Here is a 24,210-nt window from a genome sequence, read left to right on the forward strand (position 1 = left end):
AGACAGCAATCCATAGTTTATTGCTGGAATTGCAATTGTTCTTTCAGGCTCGGGAGGAACGGGTATGTTGTAGCTTCCTGGTGGGGGGAGCAGCTTTGCATGCTTTCTTTTTACAACACCAAAAAGGGCTTAAAATTAAACTTGCTGTTTAAGAACAGGCAAAGCCCTTCTGAGATACTGCTATTTATTCATTAGCTGCAACAGTTCAGCTTAGCCCTTCACGCAACAGCCGCCTGCTCCTTGGAGAGCGGCACCGAGGCCACGTCACACCTATCTTACAGCTGAACGCTCTGTAGTCTGGTAGCTTGCGGCTTTGCTCGCTATGGCGTGGCTGCTGTAATTGTTTGCTCACTTCTTTCCCTAAGGACTGCTCCAACATCTTGCAGGCTCTCTCCAAACCACCAGCTCTTCAAACCCAGCCTTTCACCTCGCTCCTACCCTTGTTCTCCCTGCAACAGAGCAAGCCCCAAACTGGCAAAGTCCGTGAAGAGCTTCTCACCAACTCTGACAAGCTTTAAAGCAAATCCTGGAGCAGGAAATTGGCTCCAAATATTCCAGGGCTGTCTCACTGCCACATGTCTGTAATTTCCTTTGAGTCAGCCTGTCTGGACCAAGCGAAGCTGTCAAGCCTTTCTGCCAGCAAGAAGCCCAGGGACTCAGAGGCAGACAAATCCTGCTCCAGGTTCGGAGCTGCAACACCAGGAACGCTGGCAGGGCAAGGGGAGAAGCTGGGTTTCAGCCACTGCAGGACCACAAAGAGCACAAGGCATTGGACCCAGAGACAGCTGCCTCCCTCCCGGCACTGAGTAAATAAATGCAGGAGATCTAGGGTTATTCTCCTCTGAATTACTTTATTATATTGTGAGTAATCACAAAGCCTTACAATGCTGCAGAGATTCTTTAAAAAAACAAACACAGCGACAGTATTTGCCAGCCTTTGCTAAGACTCGTTTATCTAGCAGCTAGCATGAGATTACACAAGGAAATCTTGCAGTCTTCAATTGGATTGTCACATTGGGTTTTTGATTTACCACAGACAGTAACTTTGACAGCCTGTATATGATCCCTGTAACATTTTATCTACATACAGACTTATAAAATTAAACAACTTTTTTTTTTTAATTACATTTTCTGCCAGCAGAAAACAATTCTCTTAAAAAGGCAAGAGCCACTAAAAAACACCCCCCCCATCCCAAACTGCCCCCATGTTGCATTGCAATTGGTTACTATTCCCCTCCAGATCTCCGTATGCCTATAGGCAGTCCCATTGCCTTTTTAAGAAAATCAACATGTTTCTTGTGACTGAGGGCTGGTTGAGCATTTCAAGGGCTCGGTAGAGGGGGGAAGTCCCCAGCATTGAGAGGAAAAGGTTAAAATTCCACCCTACGGTTCGTGATCAAGTCACCGAAAAGGAGAGGGATGAAAACATGGGGCAGCCATTTCAATATCCAGACTAAGATGTTGACTCTGGGTTCAGCCTCCCTGGCAGCGGCTGGCTTTTACGACTCAGCAGGTTTCAGCTATGACTTGAGCTGTCCTCTTTGGGCGGTGGGATTTCCATCAGCAAGAAACCTTTGAGGGTGTGAGGAGGAAGCCTGAGCTCCTTCCAGCACTTGCAGAGCTCAGCCTCATTGAGAGCCCTCTGCTGGCACGCAGTCCTACCTGGGAGCAGGGCTGGACACCTCAGCCCCCTCAGCCCTCTCCCTGAGCATGGATCCCAGCTCTGTGCAGTCTCTCCATACATCACTTAATGTTTGTGGCTGCCTAAAGGCTGCCTGGCCAGCAGAAGACAGCATGGGGCACCTTCTCTGCAGGCGCAAGGTCGCCTGTGCTGCTGAGACAGCTGATTTTGCATGGAGGGCGGAAGGCCTGTGTCGTTCTGGTTTTATGATTCAGATAGCAGCAATAAATAGGTAGCGAGGGCTGCTGTTGTTTGTTAACCCTTTCAGCTATTTGCAAAATGCATGTGTACAAATGCTCTTAACTTTGCCTGCAGTGACTGTGTCCAAGCCCAGAAACCAGGTTTATGTCCATGTTACTGTTGTATGGACCTACCTAAACCAGCTAAAAACATTTCAAGGTTAGGCCAATGCAAGCCTGTGTAGAGACCAAACTGCAGACTCATGCAGCCGGGACCCTCATCCACAACCTCCCTTCCCATCCCCAGGACAATGTGCCAGATTTGGACTGGACATCAGCAGATACCTCCGCTGTGGAGGCTGCAATAAGCAGGTTAAAGGCTTTGCATGCCACCAGCAACTGGGTTGAATCATGCTCTGCTGCCTTCCCCAACTTTCTCCTAACTTGGAGAGGAAGGAGGATGAGAGGGACTCCCCGTTGCTTTGCCTGCATTTCAGAGTGGAGAAAAGTAAGGAAAGCTCTGCAGACCAGGCTTTTCATGAGATTCCTTTTGGAAGCCAAGGAGCTGTGTGAGAGAAAGAAAAGCTACAACTCTAGAAAAAAACAAACCCCAGGATCCTTCCCCTGATAGGCAAATAACTCCAAGGTTGCAGGCGTCAATGTTAATTCTTCCCCTGGCATATTCTGGAAAGCATTTCTGCACTGGATATTGCTTCACATGAGCCCAGCATAGTCGCACACGTTCTGTTCAGGTGGGGAACGTCAGCATGAAAATAGCTTTTTCTTAAGTCCTTTGGGTCTGTCCTAGTTTGATAAGGTCATCAAGAGAAGAATCTTTGTCAAGTATTCTTCCAAGATTCCCCAGAAAGGAAGGAGGGTGGGGTTTTGTTTGTTTTTTTTTGTTGTTATTTTTCCCAAGCTAGGCTACATGATCTTTTCACTTTGCAGCTCAGTTAATTTGTTTCCTGGGAGGGTAGTTCCCAGGTGGGCTGCCAGCTGTAGGCAGACTCCTCTCTCTCTTTTTTTTTTTTCCCTTGCTACTCATTCTCTCTCAGCAGTGGCTCGTTAAGGTTAAAAAGACAGGAGGTTGCCAAGGCTGGATCTAAAGTAATTTGACATGAAAAGAACATGAAATGTGAAAGTGGAGAGAAAAGAAGTGGGGAAATGGCCTCCACTTAATCATTGTTCATTTCACATCTATGCAAATAACATGTAAAAATCAGCACATTAGGAGCACCCTATATTCAGGTTTATCTGGAAATGTTTCTTCAAACTGAAAGTGCATGACAAGGAACGGGGTGCTGCTAATGAAGGCAACATCCGGAAGGCACTTCTTGGGGAATAATAATTAAAAAAAGGATGAAGCATGGGTTTGCAAGCAAATAGCTACTGAGTTGGTAGGTTTTGGTGTGCCCTCTGGAGAGACATAGCTTTGCTCCTGCAAACATAACTGGTCCACAAAGGTTTGTGCCAGACCAGCTGTTCTGCCCTGGGACCTGCAGAGCAGCTTGGTCCCTGTTGTCCAGCAACACCCTTCTTGAGCTAACAGGCTGGATGTAGGCCCTCAATACACCGGGTAGAATGTGTGATAGATGTGTGGGCCAGGATTTGAGAGTTTATAAAATCCACAAACAATCAAGTATTGGCATGTACAAATATATAAATTATTGACAGTTTTACAAAAGGCACACTGCAAGCCATCTCAGTCCGAGACCTGTACATTTTCCATGGACCCTCACCGTCCCAGCCCCCCCCACCCCCCACCCCCTTCCCCATCCCTTCTTCCCAGCTTTCATCATGAAACGTACGGCGCTGCTGCTACAGACCCATGGCTGTCATGACAAATGAGGACCTCTTTTTTGGTCAGCCCAGTTTGTCGGTGGTACTGTCCTTCTCTGATGGTCTTAAGACACTGTATGTTCTTCCCTAAGGTGATGCTTTTGATGGAAGGCAGGTATTTCAGCACAGTCTTTGGCAAAGATGACACGCCTGTGCCAGAGAGGTTGAGTTCCTGTAGGGAGTTCAGACCAAAGATAACTTCAGGACTCAGTGACTTCAGATTGGGATTGCTGGATAAATCCAGAACTTGGAGGGCTGGTAGTTCCTTGAAACTATAAGGAGATAATTCTCTAAAGTCACGCAGGCTGCTGAGAGATAAATGGATCAAATCTTTCAGCCCCATGAAGGCTCCTTTCTCAATCTTGACTAATGGATTCCCGTCAAGATTTAAGTATCGGAGAGGAATCCCTTGAAGATTTGGCACAGATGTTAGCCTGTTACCAGAAAGATTTAAATTCTGGATGTTGGGGATGTTCTTTTCACGATGCCTTGTAATTGTACTGAGCATGTTATAGGATAGATCCACATTCATGGGTTTTCCTTGACCTTTTGAAGCAAAAATGTCCATTGCTATATCCAAAAGTTTGTTATTGCTCAAATCTATGTCCCCCAGAGGAGAACTGGAGAAACAGTCCTCTGGAAGGACTTCCAGAGAGTTATGACTCAGATCCAAGGACTCCAGGTACCGAAGCCTGGAGAAGGTTGTGGAGGAAATCTTAGCAATTTTATTGTAGCTCAAGTCAAGGCTCACCAAGGTGGTATAGCCAGGGCCAGTAAGCATTGATTCATTGATTGTTTCCAGTTTGTTTGAGGACAGATCCAAGTAGGAGGTATCCAGAGGGATTGGGACAGGAACAATATGTGAACCTATTCCACTGCAGTCCACCTTGGTCAAGCTAAAGCTGTCAAAGAGACCAAAACTTTCCACCTCACAGTGGCACCCAGGGAAGCAGGTTTTGGTGGTACCGAAACAAGGAAGGAGAAGCAGCAAATTGAACCAGGCTGAGAACTGCATTGTTGACCTGGAAAACAAAATAAGGAAATAGATTTAATTGCCTTAGAAATCACTTTATCAAAGATGCCTAACAGTTTGAGTTGTGCAGGCTTTTTCTCTGTTTTTCCATAGGGATAGATGAAATACAGATGAAATACACCCCCATTATCCCTCAAACTACCCAAGAGTGACATAGTGCAGCATCTAGGGTTTTTTTAGTAACTGCTCATGAATTTTGGCATTGAGTGTACCACTAAATCTCTCTAAGGTACTGAATTATCCCACTAATGATTAATGACATGAGTAGGGAATAAGGAAAAAAATTGGGTCGGCACAGTCTTTGTAGATATAACCAAGTTAACATGCAGTAGGAAATTAGCTGTGAGAGCCGTATGCTGCCTTTAAACAAGATCTATCCAAAATGCACCCTTTCAACTGGACGATGCATGAGACTAAATGACAGTTCAGATGCTTCAGCACATTAGCAAACTTCAGCACGTAGAGCTCTTAAGGTCACATCTGGAAGTCAGGGCATCAGCTGGGAGCGCTGGGTTCAAGGCCCTGCTTTGACAGGTTGGGTACACAATGTTGGTGAAGTCACTTCGACTCTGGATTCAGTGAGAGCCTCAGGTGTTAAATTCCCTATTAAGGAGGTAGAAACTGAAGCTCAGTTCAAGTTTCCCATATATAATGGAGAGAAGGGCAGCACCTCTCATCATCAGCACGTCCTTAAGGACAAACAGCAAGAAAGGCCAGCTTCCTAGTGCCCAAATGCACCGTAAGTCTCCCTTGCTTAGACTTAAGGCACAAATTTAGAAGTCCTTAGGTAGGACCTTTGCATAAGAGGTTAAAACCAACCCTCTGCTGGCTGATGTCACGCACTGCAGGCAAGAAAGGCAAAGGCCATGTGGCTCCTTGTCTTCCAGAGCCATCTTCCTCTGAGATGGTTCTGTCCCTCCATCGTTGCAGCTGAGGGAAGAACAGAGCTGAACTGTACTTTCCCAGCTTTCCTGGGCCTTTTCAGATCACATCCTAATAACCCCTCCAGACAACCACAGGCAACTACAGCTGAGTGATTTCCAGAGCCAGCCAATAAAAGCCTGAGCTCTGCGCTTCTGGAAAGGGTAAATGTGAGTGTGTGGGCATCCTGCAGTTTGGCAACAGACAGCAGCAATGCTGTCCTTGTTGTTTCCCACTTTGTTGACTAAAGTCGTGGGCGACGGCTCCTTGAGCCCTTCAGACAAGGTCTCTTGAACACCAGCAACAAATATTCCCACTAAACCAGGCAAGTGGATCCATTAGCACCACTCTTTGGCCACACTGCTTGCTATGTACAGAGACTCACATGAGAAGTGCTCTTTTAGGGAAAAAAAAAAAATCCCCTTTAAACTCGTGTTCCCATCCCCACCTCAGCCCCACCAGTCTCTGTTCTCACTTTTCCCACTTGCTTTTTAAAAGCACTTTATTAACATCCTTGCAGTATCATCTTTCCCACATGTCCTTTGATCTGGTTGAGGTAACTTCCCCACACTCCTTGCATCTTCCCAGAACCATTTCCTAGAAGTTCACACTTCCTTTCATCTTGCCTCGGCTGTAGTTTCTCTTCCTTTTCAACGTGGTCTTCCTGGCCCTGTTCTGATTCCCAGGAGACCGACTGGGGACTATTTGCCGATGTGCAAAAGAAGTGCAAAGGGGAAAATACATTGCAAAAATATTGTCCTGATCACTGATATGACTTATCTGGCAGTAACTCCTGCAAATAGAGAGCAGAGACTGGGACGCTGGCCAAAGAGCCTGCAACCAAAGCATTGCTGAAGGCCAGCACGCAATTCTCTGGGGTCCATTATTCTACAGAAACAACAGAAAACCAGTAAAATGAGCCCTAGTCCCAGCCCATCTCGACTGTTTCTTGAGAAAACACATATGCGTGCAGAGGGGACACAGTGGGTAGGGCTCCTTTTCACAGGCACATTTCCAGATATCTCTTTCCTAATGACATCAAGGCTAAAGAAGAGCTGATCTCGTCTCTGGTTCAGTGCAGGGAGAGCTGTAGCTTGTTCCATTTTGCAGTCACTCTTATACAAAATGCTACTTTTTTCTGTAAAGCTGTGTTTGGAATGCACTGCAATTTTATGTTACCAGGGGAAATTACAGACCGGGGTTGGAGAGGGCTCTTTGCAAACAACATCCTCCCCGTTAAATGTCTCATAAATGAGGAAGCACCTACAGTTATATCAGCTCACTCTGTTGGTATTTCTTCTCCCATATTCCCATCCAATGGCTTTTCCCATTTGACATCTCAGTAGGGAAAGTGCTTCCTAATTTGTCCTTCAAAACACCCAGCCTAGTTCCTCCTGGCATCCCATCAGCTCCAGAGGGAGCTGGGTCTGATACCAGCAGGTCCAAAGACACATCCGCATAACACTTGGCTCTGGGTACTAGCCAAAGCTTCATGGGCTCCCGCTGGACCAAAAAGGACCCTCTTTTTTTCTCCTCTGTCCCCAAGGAAAAGCACATACAACACTATTGAGAGAGAAGTCTCCAAAAGCATAGCTTAACTGAGAGGAGAACCAAAGCCAGGCTTCAGTACATGGCCGCTCAAGCTGCCTTCTGTATGGGAATTCCCTTCCTGACTAGCCTCATAAACAGTCGCCAGAAGCACACAGACAGAGTGACCCCGGCAGCCACATCCATGGCTCACATTTGTCTTCCAGCCAGCAGCAAGCCCAAAACATTATGCAGCTGAAACACAGTATACAGAGCTCAGCTCAGGTACTTGCACCGCAGTTACTGCCTCTTCCCTCCTCGCAGTCCTGCCCCAAATTCTCCCTATTGGGCTCCATAATTGCCTTGTAGATGAGATGCAATCCATTAGTATCATTTAAAAACTCCCTTACGTAGCAGCATGAAACATTCATAGACTAATAATCCACTTGGCCAATGGCTCTGATAAAAGAATTGAGAAATAAAGGTATTTGTTATCTTCCAATCTGAGAAAGAGACTGCTGTATTGCCAGGGAATCGATGATGACCTCGGTCAGGTAGAGGCATGCTGTATCATCACATGGAGCAATCAATAATGTACTCTGAAATGGGGGAAGCAACATGCCACAGGCATTTATAGTTCATCTGTGTACAGTGTGTATTTGAAACCACATCAAATCGCCCTTGGATTCCTGCCTATGAGCTGCTCTGTTGATCAAGGCAGGAAGCCAAAGTATCCCCTTGTAAAGGGAAGATGAGTTTTCCTCCTGCAGCACCAGGGACATTCACCCAGAGGAAATACTTGCCGTGAGCCAGAAGTGGCTGGCTCCCTTGCCCGGTGTAGTGAGTAAGAGCACAGGGAAAGCCATTGGGAGGAAAAAGCCAGCTCTCGGCCTGGTTCAGTCCATTCTCCAAAATGACCTCCTCATTTCTACCACTGCTGTGGTGCAGAGAGATCCCAGGGATTTGTTTTGGCTTCCTGACAGCTTTGGGGACATTATGTCCTCTCCACTGGTTTTAGCAGGAGCTGCTGGGGGTGCAGCACCCCAAAAATCACCATTGCCCATGTTTCAGGTGCCTCGAGTGGCAGCACAGCTCTGGTCTTTATGTCGCTTGCCCTGTACTGAACACCCTGAGATCTTGAAAAAGGTGCCTGGACAACCCTTCACCTCAGTGGTGGAGATCCAGGAGATCCAGTAGTGGGTAGTGGAGCCAAGGATGGACCAAGATCCCAGCAGGGTGCCAGCGTTCTCCCCCAAATCCCATTCACCCCACATCTCTCAAGTTTGCAGATGTCTCAACCCCTCCTTACTGCTCTGCTCAAGAGCTATTTCTGCACCATGGTGTGGCAGGACCTGGTCAGAAACCTGGCACTGAGAGTTCCCTGCCAAAAAAATGTCAAAGTCATTCCGATTTTGAAACCAGACTGCAAAGGAAAGCCAGGTTTCAATTAATGGCTGGTGCGGGAAATGGGGAGAGAAAAGCCCTATTATGGTGTTATTGCAAATTCCTGCTCTTCACAGCACTTCCCCTCCTCCCCTTTCTGCTTCCCAAAGACTTTTCTCACTGCTAGAGTCCCCAGTGAGCCATAATTGATACCTTTGACATCTCCTTCCAGCCCAAGTGAGATGTGCTAACACATCCTACTCTGGATCTAAGCCTAGTCCTCCAGGACTGATCCCCCACCTTGAGAATGCAGAGATGAAGACAATGCCCATAGGTTGCATTGTTATCAGCATGCCTGGTTGGCACAACACCCAGGCTACTTTCAGTTACCTGGGCAACCACCAAGCCAGAAATCACTACAGCCAAAAATCAAAGACTAACACAAAATATGAGAGGGAAGTGTTCAAAAGTTCATTGTTTTCTACAGTCAGGAAACATCCTCCCTATTCTCCAAGATGAGCTCCTTGGCCTCCCTGAATGTGCCACTCTGCAAAGCTTTGGTAGCAATGCAGTCTGAGTCAGAGCTGAAGACCCAAAGCTACCCCACCAAGCTTAAGAAGCCTAAGTAAGAAGTGCAGAAACCACAGGTTGTTCCTGTGGTGGGATGGAGATAGAGAAATTACTGTGGAAGGGGATGCAACCCACCTACATCAAACCCATGCTTTGGAGATGCCCCATATCTCCATTAACTCCATGACAAAGTTGGATGCCTGCTCATCTTGGGGTGCTATTTCCAGCCCAACTGGTCCGCTCTGGCTGCATTCTCCAAACCTGAGTCCCACCCAACAGTCAGGTGCACCTGGGATGAATCAGATCAGCTTGCTCATCAGCCAGATCAATAGTGGCCCACAGTTAGAGCAGATCAGGTACGACATGAAACTCTGCATATCAGCAATCTGATGGGTAGATGTAGGCAGAAGAAGCCTTCTGAATTTGCTGCTTCAACTAGAGTATTTTGGATTTCCAGCAAATAAAGTAACCTTTAAAGGGAACAGGCAAAAAGGAAGGGCACATAGTTAGATGTCCACCTGGCCTGTTCCAGGTAGAGTTACTGTTTTAGCAGAAGCACGAGGGAGTTGTGTTAGCAACAATATTTCATCAGGGAGAAAAAATGGGGACTCTCTTCTATCTCTTGCATCCTCCAAGTCGACAAAACACAACATCTTTCTAACAAGGCTATTTACTAATTGTGAGCAGGGGAAAGGGAAAGCTATTGGAAAGCAAAGCAATCTGCACAAAGGCCATAAATCCTCCAGACTGGAAAAAAAAAGAGAGAGAGAGAGAGAGAGAGAGATAGTTGGCTCTTTCTCTCTTTAAATACTTGGGAAGCTCTGAGACACAGCTGGGATGGAAGATGGATCAGGAGTGCCTGGATGCTGAGGACATAAGAATTGCTTCTCCAACAATGAAAATGCTTCAAAATTATTTGGTTTTCTTTTTTCCTTAATTATTCTGGAAAAAATGCCTCTTCATGTCTGTCCCATTCAAACAGGTTTCTGAACTGTTCATAAAGTCAACCCCTGTAATTGTAGGCAAGGCGCAGCACTGGCAACAACTACTGTTTTCCAGCATGGACTCTCCAAGTCTGAATGGCGCCACAGATGCAAGCACAGCCCCTTCTCCAGATCTCCTCTGCAAATGTGAGTAGGCAGCAAAACTGGTTCAAACCAGAGACTATTAATCCCTTAACCTGCCTGCACACACACCCCTCACATGATAAAGAAATGCTGCCTCTGACAGCGTAACTTTTTTTTTTTTTGTTTTAATCCACGGAAAGCAAAGGTCATTGAGGCTTTTGCTCTGACTACTTTGGATCAGTGCTTCTCTGTGGGAGAGGTGCATGTGTACGTGGATGGAAAAAGGAACCGGGCTTGGGAGCAGGGCACACATCAGGCATGGCAAGAGGGGACTAGCGTCCAGGTTGTGGGGACACAGCGAAAAAAATGCCGTAATAGAGAAGGCATCAGAGGGGGCTGCAGGGCATGGCTCCACTCCTGCTTTTGCAGTGCGTCACCCAAGTCCTTGGGTCAGATTCTCCAGTCTTGGCTTTTCACTCCTCTGGTGATGGGCAGAGCCCTAAAATGGGGCCTATGTTTACCCCCCTAGAGGCTCATTAAACTGATTAATCTTTCTCTGGAGAGGAGTTTTGGTGTAAAAGGGAAGATGTTTTTTCCTGACCGGTTTGTATTTTCTGTTGTTAGCTGTTTCAGGGGGTGTTCTGGAAATATGGGTCCTGGTTTGATACTTGGTGTGCTTTTGGGGACTCAGGGAGAGAAATGCTAATGAGAAAGAAGGAGGTATCTGGTATTTAGGTTTGATTGTTGCTTAGATGGGTTTAGGGAAGTTCAGTGCAGTTACTCCAGATTGGCTTCAACGCTCGCAAGATATGAATTAGTCCCCTTGGCTCTACTATAAACGGAGCTGAACTTGATATAGCCCTCCATCAAGAGTCTTTGGAGAAGTTACTTTCTGGTGATGAGTTATCGGAGATCGTTTTATCAGTATGAAGTGTGAAACTGCCTAGGTAGCAGCAGAACCATCCCAAATTACCTACTGGGAAATAAGGAAGGGGATGTGCAACTCAGTCTTCTCGTTACCCTCACCCTATTTCTGCCACTGGTGTGTGCAAGCCTTGGGCTGTGGGGAGACTCAGCCGCTGGGACCGAGGGTTACGCCCCTATGGCTGAGTGCAAGGAGACACCAAGGACCTGAATGGGAGCTAAAATCATTCTGCAGGTGCCTAACCGCTTGTAGCTCCATCTTCCCGCTCATGCAGCAAAGTCAGAATTAAATGCAGAGAGAGGGAAAAAAAAAAAAGAAAGAAAAGATTTTTCTATGAATTCCTTTCCGCTTTAATGATTTCTAATAATGGATGTAAAACCACCTCCTTTGCATTCAGTCAAGAATCTTACCACTGAAGAGAGAGTCATTAACAAGTAATTAACCCAGTGGTATCAGGGATCTACACTACCAGGATATACAAGAGTAATATACAATAGGCACCAACTTGGGGGATGGAAAAATACTCGTCAGCTCTCCTCCCTCAATGCAGAGACTTGGCTGCATTTAAGGCAATGGCAGTATGGGCTCAGCAGACTTTCCTGCGATCCCCTTCTTGCCCCTGTGTCCAGGATCCCTCCAAAGGAAAAGGGGTTCGGCAGGGAGGGTCCCCGCGGGGACGCAGCAGTGGGTGCATCAGGGCTACCAGGTCTACAGGGCCAGCCTGGGGTGAGGAGGAGGCTCCCCTAGCGTGTGCACGTCCCAGCTCTCTAGCTTGTCTCCTGCTGGACTGAGTCCCGAAGGATGCCGCTCTCAGATGTGGACAGTGAGCACGCTGCTCCTGGTCACCTCTGTCTTTGCAAGCGCCAAATCTTGCCAAAAAAGCCCGTGGAATTTGGGGCGCGGAGAGGGAAAAGCAGACACTCCTTTTCCCCAGAGCTGTTATTTCATGTATGTGTTCAGCTCGCTTTTGTCAGCCCCAGACACAGAGAAACTGCTGAGCCAAAAACGCAACGATTAACCAGCATCCTGCGAATGCGCTTCATCCTTCAGGGGGAGTTTAATAGACGGTACAGGGGATGGGACAGATAAGATTAGTGAGAGCAAAGCCAGACAAATTGTTAAGCGTCACAAGTGTTTCACAAACCAAGAGCCGAAAGCAAACAGCCCCTCCGCTTGCCATGCTGGCTGCAAAAAAGACATATGGGATTGATCAAGAGGGAGCCCAGTGCCTCCAAACTCTACAGCAGCTTGACACTACGTATTTGTTTTCACTGGTTTATGTGGCGTCCTTTGCTCAGTTGAAACAGCCTCTGTTCACTTTTCTTCTCCTCTTTTTTTTTTTTTTTTAAATAACACCCCCCTGAAAAACAAAAAATTCGTCATTTCCTTGCAAAACAAGATAGAGTGCTGTTAAAATAATCTTTGCTCCAATTGCTTGTGTCACAAATCCCATCTGCTTTGGAAGGGGCCATGGATGATTTATGGCCCAAGTGTTCAAACAACTAATAGATTATTCCACTTATGCAATCTCCTCCCATTATTCCCCACCTCCACAAGGAGGAAATCAAGGTGCGGTTCGGTGTATTCTTGGATTCAACAAAAGGAAACCTGTGTGGGCAGGTTTACCAGCCCAGAGAGCAAATCCCAAGTTGATTTACATACACAACTGAAAAAACGGCAGATTTCTACTGCACCAGGATCTGTGTGCCTCAAAAAGTCACATCTTGGAAGCAGCCCGCAGCCAAACTCCTGGGAATTTCACTAGCTGCAAGACTCGACCGGGCAGCCAGACAGCAGCGATAGAAGAATTCGGTGCTAGATCCAGCACAGGCAAATTAGGAATTAAATCACAGCGACAGCAGAGTCTTGCACGAAAGTCCCCCTTCCCCGCTCCTCTCTCAGCCCGGGAAGCTGTCAGGTTATAGCAATTTCTCTCGGGGTAGGATGGGGGAATAGCCTCCCATAGCTTTTGAAAGCACAGTAATTTTGCTCAGCGCCCTCATGCAGAGCTGTGCTTGTGCCCGGAGCAGGCATTACCAGGAGGAAATGAAGTTTTCCAAGCCTCCGGAGCGGCCGCAGGCAGGGCAAGGCAGACGTCTGTGCAGTGCGGCACGTCCCAGTGCACCTTGTGAGTCGTGCGTTGGCAGTTTTGCAGGCAAGGGCAATCATGATGCATTGGGATCTCGGATCAACCCAGAAACCTTGGGGAGCAATGTCTTAATCCCCAAACTGTGGCTACACAGATCCTTCCCTCTCTCGCCCTCATGTTTTGCAAAGGGGTCTTCTGACCACGGAGGTGCCCTTGGTTGCCCCTTCCCAGGTTCTTCCTCAAGACAAGCTGACTTGCACAGGGAGGTGGCCAGGGGCTTGACGGGCGCCTTCCAGCTTGGCCGTGCTTCCCCTAAGCCTGATGCTGCTCCGATGTGCCGCATAACCCAAATTTGCACTACAGACATTTCATACAGTGTACTCGGTAACAGCATCCCGGCCCCTCCTGGGCTAAGGGAGCCACTTGGCTTTTGGGGCATCTTCACTTAGCAATATGAACACAAGCTGGTCTGCAGAAACCATGAGCGTTGGCCGTGGCGCTTCACCTGAGAGGGACACGGGGGCTCAGGGCTTTCTTCTCCTGCTCCAACATCATCCCCCTGACAATGCCAAATCCTTTTATCGCACGATGGCCCCTGCTTCCATTGGCTTTTTAATGGCCAAGATCTCCAGGAATGGGAGGTCTCGCTACACAGGTGGAGACCTTACCTCAGCTGGGAATGCAATGTTTTTCTTAACCACCTCAAACCGAACCCAAACAAGATCTTTCTCATAAACCCAATGATGCTGCCCAGAACTGGAGGTATCAATTTCAGAGGGGTTATTTTGGTACAAATGGGTGGACAGACCAGCCCTTCGGCATCGTGCTTTGTAGCAAAGCGAGCCAGCTGTGCAGGAGTGGCTCCAGTGCTGCAGCCCTCCTTGGGAGAGGAACTCCAACACATGCAGCCGTGACCATGGGGACACCAAAGTTCCGTTCAATCCTAATGCGTGTTGCTATAGAGGGACTAAAAATACCAACAGGTCCCACTGCCACATTGTCCCCAATGCCAAAGGGCTCACCATGATCTAGGCAGGGAGGCTGCAACTGTGAGTTTGCAGAATGGTACCCAAATCACAGCAGCACCTTTGGAAGGATGAAACCTTCCTTCTTCAAGGTTTCAGCCCCTGTTAGAAGAGACCCGATTAAAAATGTCTTCCAGCCAGATTCCTCTTCTTTCTCTGCAACATCAGGGTTGCATGTGCTTTCTTCTGCCTGCTGGCCATGGCTGGTGTCAGGGTGTCAGACTAAAAAGGCCAGCAAGCCAACATGAATTTTTAAAGCACAAAAAAACATGAGGAGAGGACCCTATTTATACGCTGGTCAATTATTGAAAGACAAATGATCCCAGCAAGCTTTTGCTATTCTCTCCACCCTTTGCAATGCTCCTCCACACCTGACGACCACCCTCACCCACTCTCATGCTGTCTCCTGTGATGAGGGTATTATTTTTCCATAACCAGCTTCCAGAGACATGATATAACTTAAGAGGAATGCACTTGAGGACCAACACTGTATGCCAAGGGAAGGAAAAAGTTTTAAGTGCAGCACGGGGAGAGCAAACCACCTCCCCAGGCTGGACACTTCTCACTTTTAAGTGTTACTCAGCCATATCGTTGCACATGGCCGGGAAGGTTCCTACACGAGACCACGACACACGTCCCTGCGATGGCATGGGCAGAGCCAGCCCTTCCTGATGATGCCTCAAGATGATGAGCTGGGCAAAGGGAAAGAAGGAAGAGAGAAGAGGGACGGTGCTGGAGACAGGTGATATTTCCTGTGCTGATGCCACTGCCCTTGCCGGTGAGTCGTAGCCCACCTGGAGCCAATAGCTCCTAGTGGTTGCACCATCCACTACCTCTACAAGCTTTCCAGCTCCTTGAAACAGAGGAGGCTGCAAATCGGCTGGCCAAATGCAAACCCCGCAGAGTCTTATGGCATGCAAAGCCATAGTCACTGGGCTCTGCCCAGCTCTGGAGAGCAACAGTGGCTGGCGCTGGCTGAAATCGTGTGAAAAGTGCAAGGAAAAGGACTCCAGCTGGGCAACGCCTCCAGCTCTCGCAGAAGGCTTTTAAGAGGACCCCATGTGGCTTTAGCTCTCTGAAAGACAGCCGACCTTCTAGACCGCCCTTCTCCTAACAGCTCTGTGGGGCTGCTGGGTTCAATAAGGCCTCTGCAGGGAAGGCAAATTGGGGAGGCAGCAGCATTACACATGGAGGCACCAGGCCCAGCCCCATGCCACTGCTCAGCCTCTCTGCTGTGATGCTGCGACTGCCTGCCTCCTCCTTGCACCTTCCCCACTGCTGGGGAGGGAGGGCACAACCCCCCAGCCATGCTGGGCGCCCCTCAGTGCTGCCCCCACCAGCCTGCTGCTTCTTTTGGGCTTTTATTTGTTTTTTTCTTTTTTTCTTTTTCATGCACAATAATCGCTGGGCCTCTTTGCTGCCTGTGGCTCTCAGCATGCAGCTGCAGACCCTCCGCCGAGGAGATAATAAATACAATCCTGGCCGTTATTGTTGCAAACAGCACAGCTGGAGACGCCCGTCTCATTCTCTTCCCTGCCATTCCCCCCCTCCAATAACTCTTGCAACGTGACTGCTCCGAACAATAAGCAAAAAATGCCCGTCGCAGCGGTGGCTGCTGCCCAGCAGAGCATCCACTGCAGCTTCGACAGCTGCCCCCCATCATGGCCCTGGTGCACTGCCCCTGAGGTGGTTGCTGCGCTGAAGTCTCCTGCAACGTGGATGCTGGGGGCGGAGATTTAGAAAGGGGGATTTACAGAGTGGTCCGGCTAAAGCTGGCAAAGACTTTAGCAGCAGGCCCTCAATCCAACTGCGGTTCCCATCCCGGATGCTGCTAGACTGCCTAGGTGACATGGCATCTTGGTATCTCTCTAGCTCTTTGCCTGCCCTGCCCGCACCCACTGGTGCATGCCGTAATCCTTCCGGCTGGTGCGGGGTTTGGAGAGAAAGGCCATGTTGTTGGCAGCACCGGGGTGTACCGCAGAGCCACTCTCCGGTGTATCGTGGCGTTCCCCACTTTTCACCTGTGACATTACCGGGAACCAAGGCAGAGCCATCCACACTGTCACCAGCAATCGTCAGGAGAGTTGGGTTCCCCCTCCTTGTGCCTCAGTTTCCCTTCGGATGACTAACACTAGGGATAAGAGGTACATAGTCCTGCCCTGGAGCAGGGCAGCCAGGTTGGGTGACAGGGAAGGGGACCTCGGGGCGGGGGGTGGTTACAATGGAGAAGTATCTAAGACGCCTCTCAGATCAGTGCTCCCACTCTCTAAATGTCCTCTCCGTGGCCACAGATGGAGATCCCCCCTCCCCAGGGACATCTGGCCATCCACGTCTCCTCACCACCCCTGACTCCATTCTGTCTCCATCCCTATCCCCTTATTCTTGGCACAACTCACTGCACCTTCTGCCATGCCATGGAGAAGCCTCAACTCACCCGGGTGGCAGAAAACCATCTGCCTTTACCATTTAACCCTGTGCTAAGCCACCTCCTAACCCAGCTTGGTCTCACTGGACAAGTAATACTCAGACTTCTCAAATGACAGCATGTGTCCCCATATAGTCCGCACAGCACCCAAGGCTGCTGGCACCGTCCTTCTCCACCACTACTTCTCCCCTGGTTCAGGGACTCCTGGCTTGTCCCCAGGGTCTATCCCTGGCTGCATGCAGCACGCAAGACCTCAGAACACCATGCAAGATGTTGGCTTTGCCATGGGACATCTGGGGACAATCCAGAAGAGGGAGGATCTCCATTCCCCTACTGCACAAGACTAGACAGATGCAGAGTTATCCTATGATCCTGTAATCCTGCAAACTGGAGATCTCTTAGAAGAGGTCTCAGAGCTGTGCTCCTGGGGAGATACAGGGCACCAGGATGGGAAATGAGCCTTTGCATCCACTTCAAAGGGCTTTGGAGGAAGGGTCTCCCCTACGCTGCTGGTGAAACTCAGGCCTTGCCATGCCCCCAGCCACAGACAACTAATTCTCAAGGATGGGAGGAAAAGGGGCAACCTTGGGCCATGCCCTACCCGATGTGCAAAGTCCTGCGCACATGTCATTTCAGACACAATGAGGGTAAGGAATCACATCTATGAAGCACTGGGAGCGTTTTGATCCATCTATTACAGCAGAGTTTTGCTTTTAAGTTTCGATTTGTCCTGAGGAGGGACATCTTAATCAAAGCAAAATAAAAGGTCCTTCTTTCTCTCCCTGCCCCAGCTCTCCTTTGAAAAAAAAAAATCTCATAAATCACCTACAGTACTTCCTGGCAAAGATGAACTAAAGTCCACTGTCTCCAAGTCACCTGCTGTCTCCTGTCCCTATGGGGACCCCTATTTTGTCCCAGATTTCCTCTAGCGGGAGCCCTCTCATCTCAGCAAGTCCTGGCCATGCCAAATCACAAGGGCTGGGAAGTCCTCGATAGCACTGGATTTGCTCCACGCTCATTACACGGGACCTAATGGGTCTGGTGGCAGTGAGTTTTTGAGAGCTTAATTTTCATCGCCCCTTAACGCGAAGCCACCAGCGTGGTCTCCTCTCCCACCCATCACACGTGCGGACAGAGAGGTGCCCGACGCGAAACGGGGAGACGGAGAAGAGTCAGCGTCACCGATATATGGAGAGTAAAGAAGAAGCAGCAGGGGGAAGAGGAAGGAAAAAAAAAAAAGCCTATGCTCAGCTATTGCAGCACATGGCTCTAACAGTCATATTTCGAGCCTGGTTAATGCAACTCAGGAATGTCTCATGCTAAGACAGCCAGGTTGGTCTAACCTATTGCAGCATTTCCAAACGGAGGAGGATGGGGCAACTCACAGGGTGAATGCGAGAAAAATAGTAACACGAATGAAAATATCAAGGCCGTAATGAATGGTGTGGAGCCGTGCCTGTTCATACGCTCGCCTGGAGAGGTCCAGGTGCCAAGTTTTAATACAAGAAACAGCTTGCTTAGCCAGCCTTTATCTCTTCCCAGCCCTTAACATCTAGGCGTTCGGAAGTTTCTTTTGATAGCCTGCCAGATCGCTAGCGCCACGGCTACCGCGCACCGCACCGTCCCCGCTCCGATCCCCGCTTCCCCCTCGGCCTCCGCGAGCCGGGGCTGTCGGGGGGTCGGCCGGACAAGGAAGCCTTGTCTTATGCTTGCATCCCACCCTGCTCCCTCTGCTTCTCCCCACCAACCAGCTGACAAGCCAAGAGGAGGAGGAGGAGGGAGAAGAGACTGAAAGAGAAGAGAGAGAGAGAGGAAAAAAAAAACCAGTTAGGGATAGAGGGAAAACTCTAAACCTCCTGCAGGCAGCGGCTCACCTTCTCTTCCAGGCTCTTGCTTGCACTGGGGTGGCACCCACTTCTGTTCACTGCAGGGCTGAGGGGGCACAAGGTGCTTTTTCCTGTAGAGAAAAAAAAAACAAAAGAAGACAAAAGCTTTTACGTGGCTTTTGTTTTATAGCTCTTCTCTCTCAATTTCTTCCCACTCGTTCAATGCTGTTGTCTCACTTGCATCCAGCCTTAAAAACTTGGGGTGTAAGGACCCTCCCACACCAACCCCTGCAGTCCTGTGTGCTGGTCCACCTCGTTAGCAGAAATTAAGGTCCCCCGCGATGTCTGTCACATCCTCGTTCCTGCTGGGCATATTGTAATTGCTCTGCGCTGCCTCTGCAAGTAGCTGCTCCCGTTCATTCACAAACCCATGTCTCCGCGCAGCGAGCCCGACTCGCCATCAGCTCTAGGGTCGGTGAGCAGGACACCGCACCGCATGGACCACCCAACCTCGTCCGCTGCTTAACGCCGAGCCTGAGCGCTGCTCACCCCCGTGTCGCTGCTCCTCGCCCTTTCTCAGCCCGCTGGCCACGGAGAGGGCTCTCCAGGACCGCCTCACCCAGAGATGTGTGACAATGGTGCACAGGTCAGGGCCTCGCTACGCCGTTTATAACCACGTGTGAGCAAGCACCTCCCGCGGCTGCTCCCGCATCCTCTCTGGGGCAGCCACTGGCTGCCGGGGAGGGGGTGGTGCGGGGAGCGTAAAGGGAATTTTGCATGGAGCACTGAGCTAGCTATGCCCTACCCTGGCAGCTGACCATATCCAGTGCCAGGACGGCGGCGGATGCGAACCCACTTTGATTTTGCAACACCAGGATCCCCCGCACGCGGGCTAGCAACAGGGAGCAGCCAGGCGCAGCCTGTAAGTTCTCCTAGAGACACTGAACATACCAGGCTCTCCCCAGTGCTCTTAGCCTCTAACAGGGCCAGCGCGTGTCTTATTCCCGGAAAGATCGCGGAAGCATGGGTCTAAGCCACTCTTTCCATTCCTGTTACTCCCTCTGCTCTCTCCTCCTGCAATAAAGCACCTTGCGCTGCCAGACGAGCTTTGGAGCGGCGCTCAATGCAATATTTCAGCGCAATGCCAGCGATCGGCGCTGACGGCTTTCTGCAGAGCAATGGCACACTGTCCACAAAGACAAGTTTCCTACTGTAACTTCAGTGAATGCAGTTATTCAGGCTAACGGCAGCTGATTTATCATGGCAGACACCCGGGGAAATCTTTCGACTCGGGAGACTCAAGACTCCCGGACCGGCTGCAGCAGGGGACATCGATCGTTTCCAACAAACTCACACGGCTTGTGGCTTTTTTGATGCTCTTGCAACACCCCTTCTCAAATGCCTTCACTGCCTTACGTTAGGGCTTTGCCCCGTGAGCCAACCACAACGTTGAGCATCGGTTAACGGAGACGACACCACTTCCCCAAGACACAAACCACCTATGTGCCTTCTCTTGCATATAGCTTCACTCTCGCCTTTCTCAGCTCAGGGTCTCCAAATCCAAGGCAGAGGAATAAAGTTTAAAAGCCCTTTGTTTCCAGAAAGCTCACAAGTGTTATGGTTTAGTGCATTAATAAATCTGCCGCGGTCTGTGCCTTTTAATGACCAAAGCATTAAAAAGAAGTTTCCATGGACCTTTTTTAAAGTTCACAGGGTGTGTGCATTATCAGGGGAACCCCGTGCTTGATGACCTCCTGCTTCAAAAGTCACAGCCCGCAGCCTTTTTGGCAATAGGAGAACACGGCTAACGAATAAATCCTGGACTTTTTCCTCTCCCATCCCCCCTCCCCAAATACACCTTCCCCTCCAGCTTAATCCACTTTAGAGACTTGGGAAATTCCCAAGCAGGGAGCTTTGCCCTGCCCTTATCTCTGCGAGCACCCTTCAGAGATGAGACCCTCTCCACTTTCGGCCCTTCCAACCTGTCTGCGTGTCTCGCCCAGCCCAGGCGGCCACCGCTCGACTTGTCCAAGTACGGCTTTCCTCCAAAGCTGCCTTTCTCCCCCCGCTTACCTTGTCGGATCTGCAAAGCTGGGTGTCCCTTTTGTGCAGAGTCTAGCCTCCCCCCCCCACCCTCCCCAAAAGCCTCTTTCCTCTCCCTGCCCTGGAAGGAGAGGACTGCTGGGGGGGGGGGGAAGGGGGAGTGGGAGAGGAGACAGGGAGCCCTGTGTGAAATCAAAGCCCTGAATCTGGGCATGGGAGGCGGTGCGGAGCCTCCAGCTGCTGCTCAGATTACTTTGCAACCGTGGCAATTCCAAGCGCTCTGCAGCCACCATGGCGAGGGAGAAGGAGCGGGGAGAAATCCCTGCTGGAGACACTCAGCCTTGCCGGGGAAAACGAGCTGGGCTCGGGGCTCATGCACAGAGCTGCACCCCAAACTCCCCCTCTTGGGGAAGCTAGAGTTGAGGAAAAAAAAAAAAAAAGTAGTTTCCTTCCATCTGGGACCTCTATCCTTCTCCTCCCCCCTCCCCCAGCCTCCACATGCCCAAGGCTTTTTTTGAATAGATACCCCTATACCGCCAGCCGCTGAGGGCCAAAGCAAGCCAAACTCATCACACCAAAAAGTTTCCCCACGCGGAGTGGGGGGAAGCTCGCCCGCAGACGCCCTCAGGGCTCGCCCTGCGCATCCCCAGCTGGACCTCTGCCCGCCTCGATTTCCCCCCTCCCCCGATACAGTAAGCTCTCCTTTCTCCAAAATGGGATTAGGGAGGGAGGGGGTTGCCACATCCCCGCGGCTCCGCACACCCTCCCTTCGCGGCTGCCTGGGGACGGGCAGGGGGGGCGGCCAGGGGGGCACTCACCGGGGCCGGGGTCCGTTCCCACGGCGGAGCGGCCGCGCAGCGCCGGTTCCCACGGCGGAGCGGCCGCGCAGCGCCGGTTCCCACGGCGGGGAGCGGGCGCCGCCGGGAGCCGGCAGCACCAAGCCTTAGGGCTGGGTGTCCCCCTTCCTCCCTCCTCCTCCTCCTCTTCCAAGCCGTGCAGCTGGCCGGGCAGGCGGGCTGCCCCCTTCCCCGCAAGAGGAGGGAGGAGGGAGCTCAACAGATGGCTGCACACAAGGGAACATCTGGGAGGAGGAGGAGGAGGAGGAGGAGGAAGGAGGAAGGAGGCAGGACTTGTGCTCGGTTTTGTGACTCCTGAGTTGGCAATTCCCCTTCCCTTAGCGGGGGAAGGAGGGGTGTCAGACTGGGTTTGCATTCCTGCTCCCCCCCCCCCCCCGACCCCGCTTGCTCCCTATGCGTCCCTGGATCCCTCCTGGGTAAAATCCCTTGTGGCCCTTTTGCTTTCATTTGGACTTACCCCCAGAGCACAGCCCTGTCGCCACGCTGCCTGCCCAGGAAGCTCGCCCTTCCCTTTGCTGGGCTATATTTGCAGGGCTGGGTCCCTGGACACCACTTGCATCCAGTTTTCCAAGTGTGTGGGGACACAGTTGGCTCCAGCACCACTGGGACACTGAACAAGGCCAGCCATGTGCTGTTAACTGAGGTTCCCAATTTGAGGAAATCGGTCCCAGGCAAGAATCTCAGCTGCGAGCAGGAAGGGGCCTGAGAAAAGGGCTCCTGACACTGGGGACATTGGCTTGGGGTCCGCTGCTCTCAGGTTTGGCACCCAGACCTGCCACCAGCTGTTGCTGGGCTAATCGACCATATGATGAGGCCCCTGACATAGGTTAAAGGAGAAAAAAGCAGGCAATAACACATGGTCTGGGAAGCAGAGAGTCTGGACCCTTTTGCACTAAGATGGCCAGTCTGCAGGGATTTTTCCTAGGCATCTGTGAAAGATCATTACTGCACCAGAGCTTGTTGACTATTAGGTGTAACGTTGCCTGGTAAAAGCAGCCTTCCTTTGTATGAGACTGGTACAGAGGTATGAAGGTGACTTGTTACCTCATATCTCAAAGAGAAGAGCTTGTGCAAGATCCTGGATGCCCAGGCTTGCACGCTGCCCAGTGTAGCTGGTCTCATTCAAATTGTGATACTGAAGCTAGAAAAAGAAACAGGAGCCTATGTGATATCGTAGTCCATTGCTTGAACAAGGCAAAAAGGGACCTCAGGAGCATAAGAGTCACAGAGGACTCATCCGCTCAGGAGCTTGTCTCTAGCTGCAGCTTCCTCTTGTGGCATCTTCACCCACTTCATCCCTCACACGCTGGAGATGATCAGTGGCCTGTGACAGGCCCCCACAGATCCCAAGCTGTGTGGTTGCTTGCTTCTTAAGTTCGGGCTGAGAAGGCACAAGCCGGTTTCTGGGGTTACTCTTAACAGCGCTTGTGCTTTGAAATACATGCCACACGCCCAACACTAAAGATCAAAGGTTGCTCAGACCATCACCGTGGTGTGAGTGTGCCACTGGGATTTGCATTAAGCATGTCTTTGTGATGAAAAGGTGGCAAAAAGGCAGTTTTTAACTCTCCTCAGTTGCTTTCTCAAGGTACTCGGAGCCAATAATTCCACGACATGCCTGAATGCTACTGAAAAATTGCAGTGTGGCCCCTCCGACAAGCACGGCTCTAATCATAAGGGCTGAGGCCAGAGGCAGAAGTTATCGGGCGGGACATTCAGGGGAGAGCTCAGCGGTTCCTTTCTGCTCTCAGAGTTTCCAAGTGTGACTTATCTAGGTTATGTGTTTGTTCCACATCCCATGTCTCAGGAGCTGATGTTCGGGAATCACCATCAGGCTGTGATAGCTCTGCCAAGGAGAGGACGAATGCCCCCCTGGGAGAGGAAACAGAGGAAATCTGCGCTCCGTACTCAGCTGAGCCCTGTGCTTTGTGTGAAACCTTGGGAAATTCCCTTAATCCGGGTTGCAATTTTCCATGTAAAGGGGGCAGTAATATCTCCTGACATTAGCAGTCTGGTATGAGGATCAATTCACTGAACTCTTTGCGCTGTTCATTTTTGTAACTCTGGGTAGGGGAAGTTGCTAAGCTGAAAGCTTTTGTTTAATTTTCCACTGTGTTAATTTTCCGTGCCTCATGCTAGGCCTTTGCCATATCATGGTTAGCCTCAGTAAAGCAAAGATGTTGATCCAAGGCTGGAGGAACCGAGAATTAAACTCTCTAGCCGAGATGAAGTCCAATGGTCAACACTACAAGATATGGTGATTTGAAAGAACTAAAAAACATGGGCCTGGCTTAAAATCTCAAAATGCTGTTGAAGGAAGTTTTTAAAATTATATTTTCTTAAGCCTAAAATGAGCATGCTTTGCAATAGCTGCTGGTAGATGGACATGGGAAAATTGTGTATTCAGCTGTTGTGTTGATAAGATGAAAAAAATGAACTGAGAGGTATTCTAATTTGAACTTCTAACACTAAGAAAGGAGATTTTAATAAAAATGCCCCCGTTTGGGGGTATTGGCTGTATCTATATTTAAAAACGCACAGGCCAGAATTTCCATCTCAGAGGAAAAATGGCCTGGCATGACTCGTGTTCATACAGTCAAGCTCTTCTTCCTCCAAAACGGGGTGGATGTGCCCAAGCTGTCTCCAGGCATCCAATCTGCTGTACAGCAAGTATTCATAAGCACTGGCCAAAACCATGCCAGGGAGGGGGCTGACAATTAAACAACCTGGGTGAGTGAGGGGTGGATGCCCTGGGGAAATGCTAACACAAAATTAGTTCCGGTATTCATCTCACAGACTTTCTGTCAGTCCCTGCCTCTC

General features: G+C 50.0%; 1 protein-coding gene and 1 long non-coding RNA gene across 3 annotated transcripts; one reads left to right on the forward strand and one right to left on the reverse strand.

Moving 5' to 3' along the window:
• Positions 1 to 831: 831 nt before the first annotated feature.
• On the reverse strand, positions 832 to 21,761 carry TSKU (tsukushi, small leucine rich proteoglycan). Of its 2 annotated transcripts, none has more exons than XM_068930715.1 (3): positions 21,352 to 21,761; positions 18,539 to 18,621; positions 832 to 4,721 (listed from the first exon to the last, which is right to left on the reverse strand). In XM_068930715.1, exon 3 carries the CDS (start codon positions 4,712 to 4,714, stop codon positions 3,656 to 3,658), a length of 1,059 nt encoding a protein of 352 aa, XP_068786816.1. In that variant the 5' UTR covers positions 4,715 to 4,721; positions 18,539 to 18,621; positions 21,352 to 21,761; the 3' UTR covers positions 832 to 3,655. The 2 variants fall into 2 exon arrangements, with proteins under 2 accessions (XP_068786816.1, XP_009686624.2); XM_009688329.2 differs by lacking the exon at positions 21,352 to 21,761 and adding an exon at positions 19,040 to 19,203.
• On the forward strand, positions 20,159 to 23,758 carry LOC138065661 (uncharacterized). Its single transcript, XR_011138769.1, has 3 exons — positions 20,159 to 20,522; positions 21,056 to 21,225; positions 23,198 to 23,758. It is a non-coding gene; the product is annotated as an uncharacterized lncRNA (long non-coding RNA).
• The last annotated feature ends 452 nt before the right edge of the window (positions 23,759 to 24,210 follow it).

Source organism: Struthio camelus, chromosome 1 (assembly GCF_040807025.1).
Source record: "Struthio camelus isolate bStrCam1 chromosome 1, bStrCam1.hap1, whole genome shotgun sequence".
In the NCBI taxonomy this organism is placed as follows: Eukaryota; Metazoa; Chordata; class Aves; order Struthioniformes; family Struthionidae; genus Struthio; species Struthio camelus.

What these genes read in the sequence shown, in the direction of transcription:
- TSKU (XM_068930715.1), bottom strand. Translation starts at nt 4,714, where the DNA reads ATGCAGTTCTCAGCCTGGTTCAATTTGCTGCTTCTCCTTCCTTGTTTC.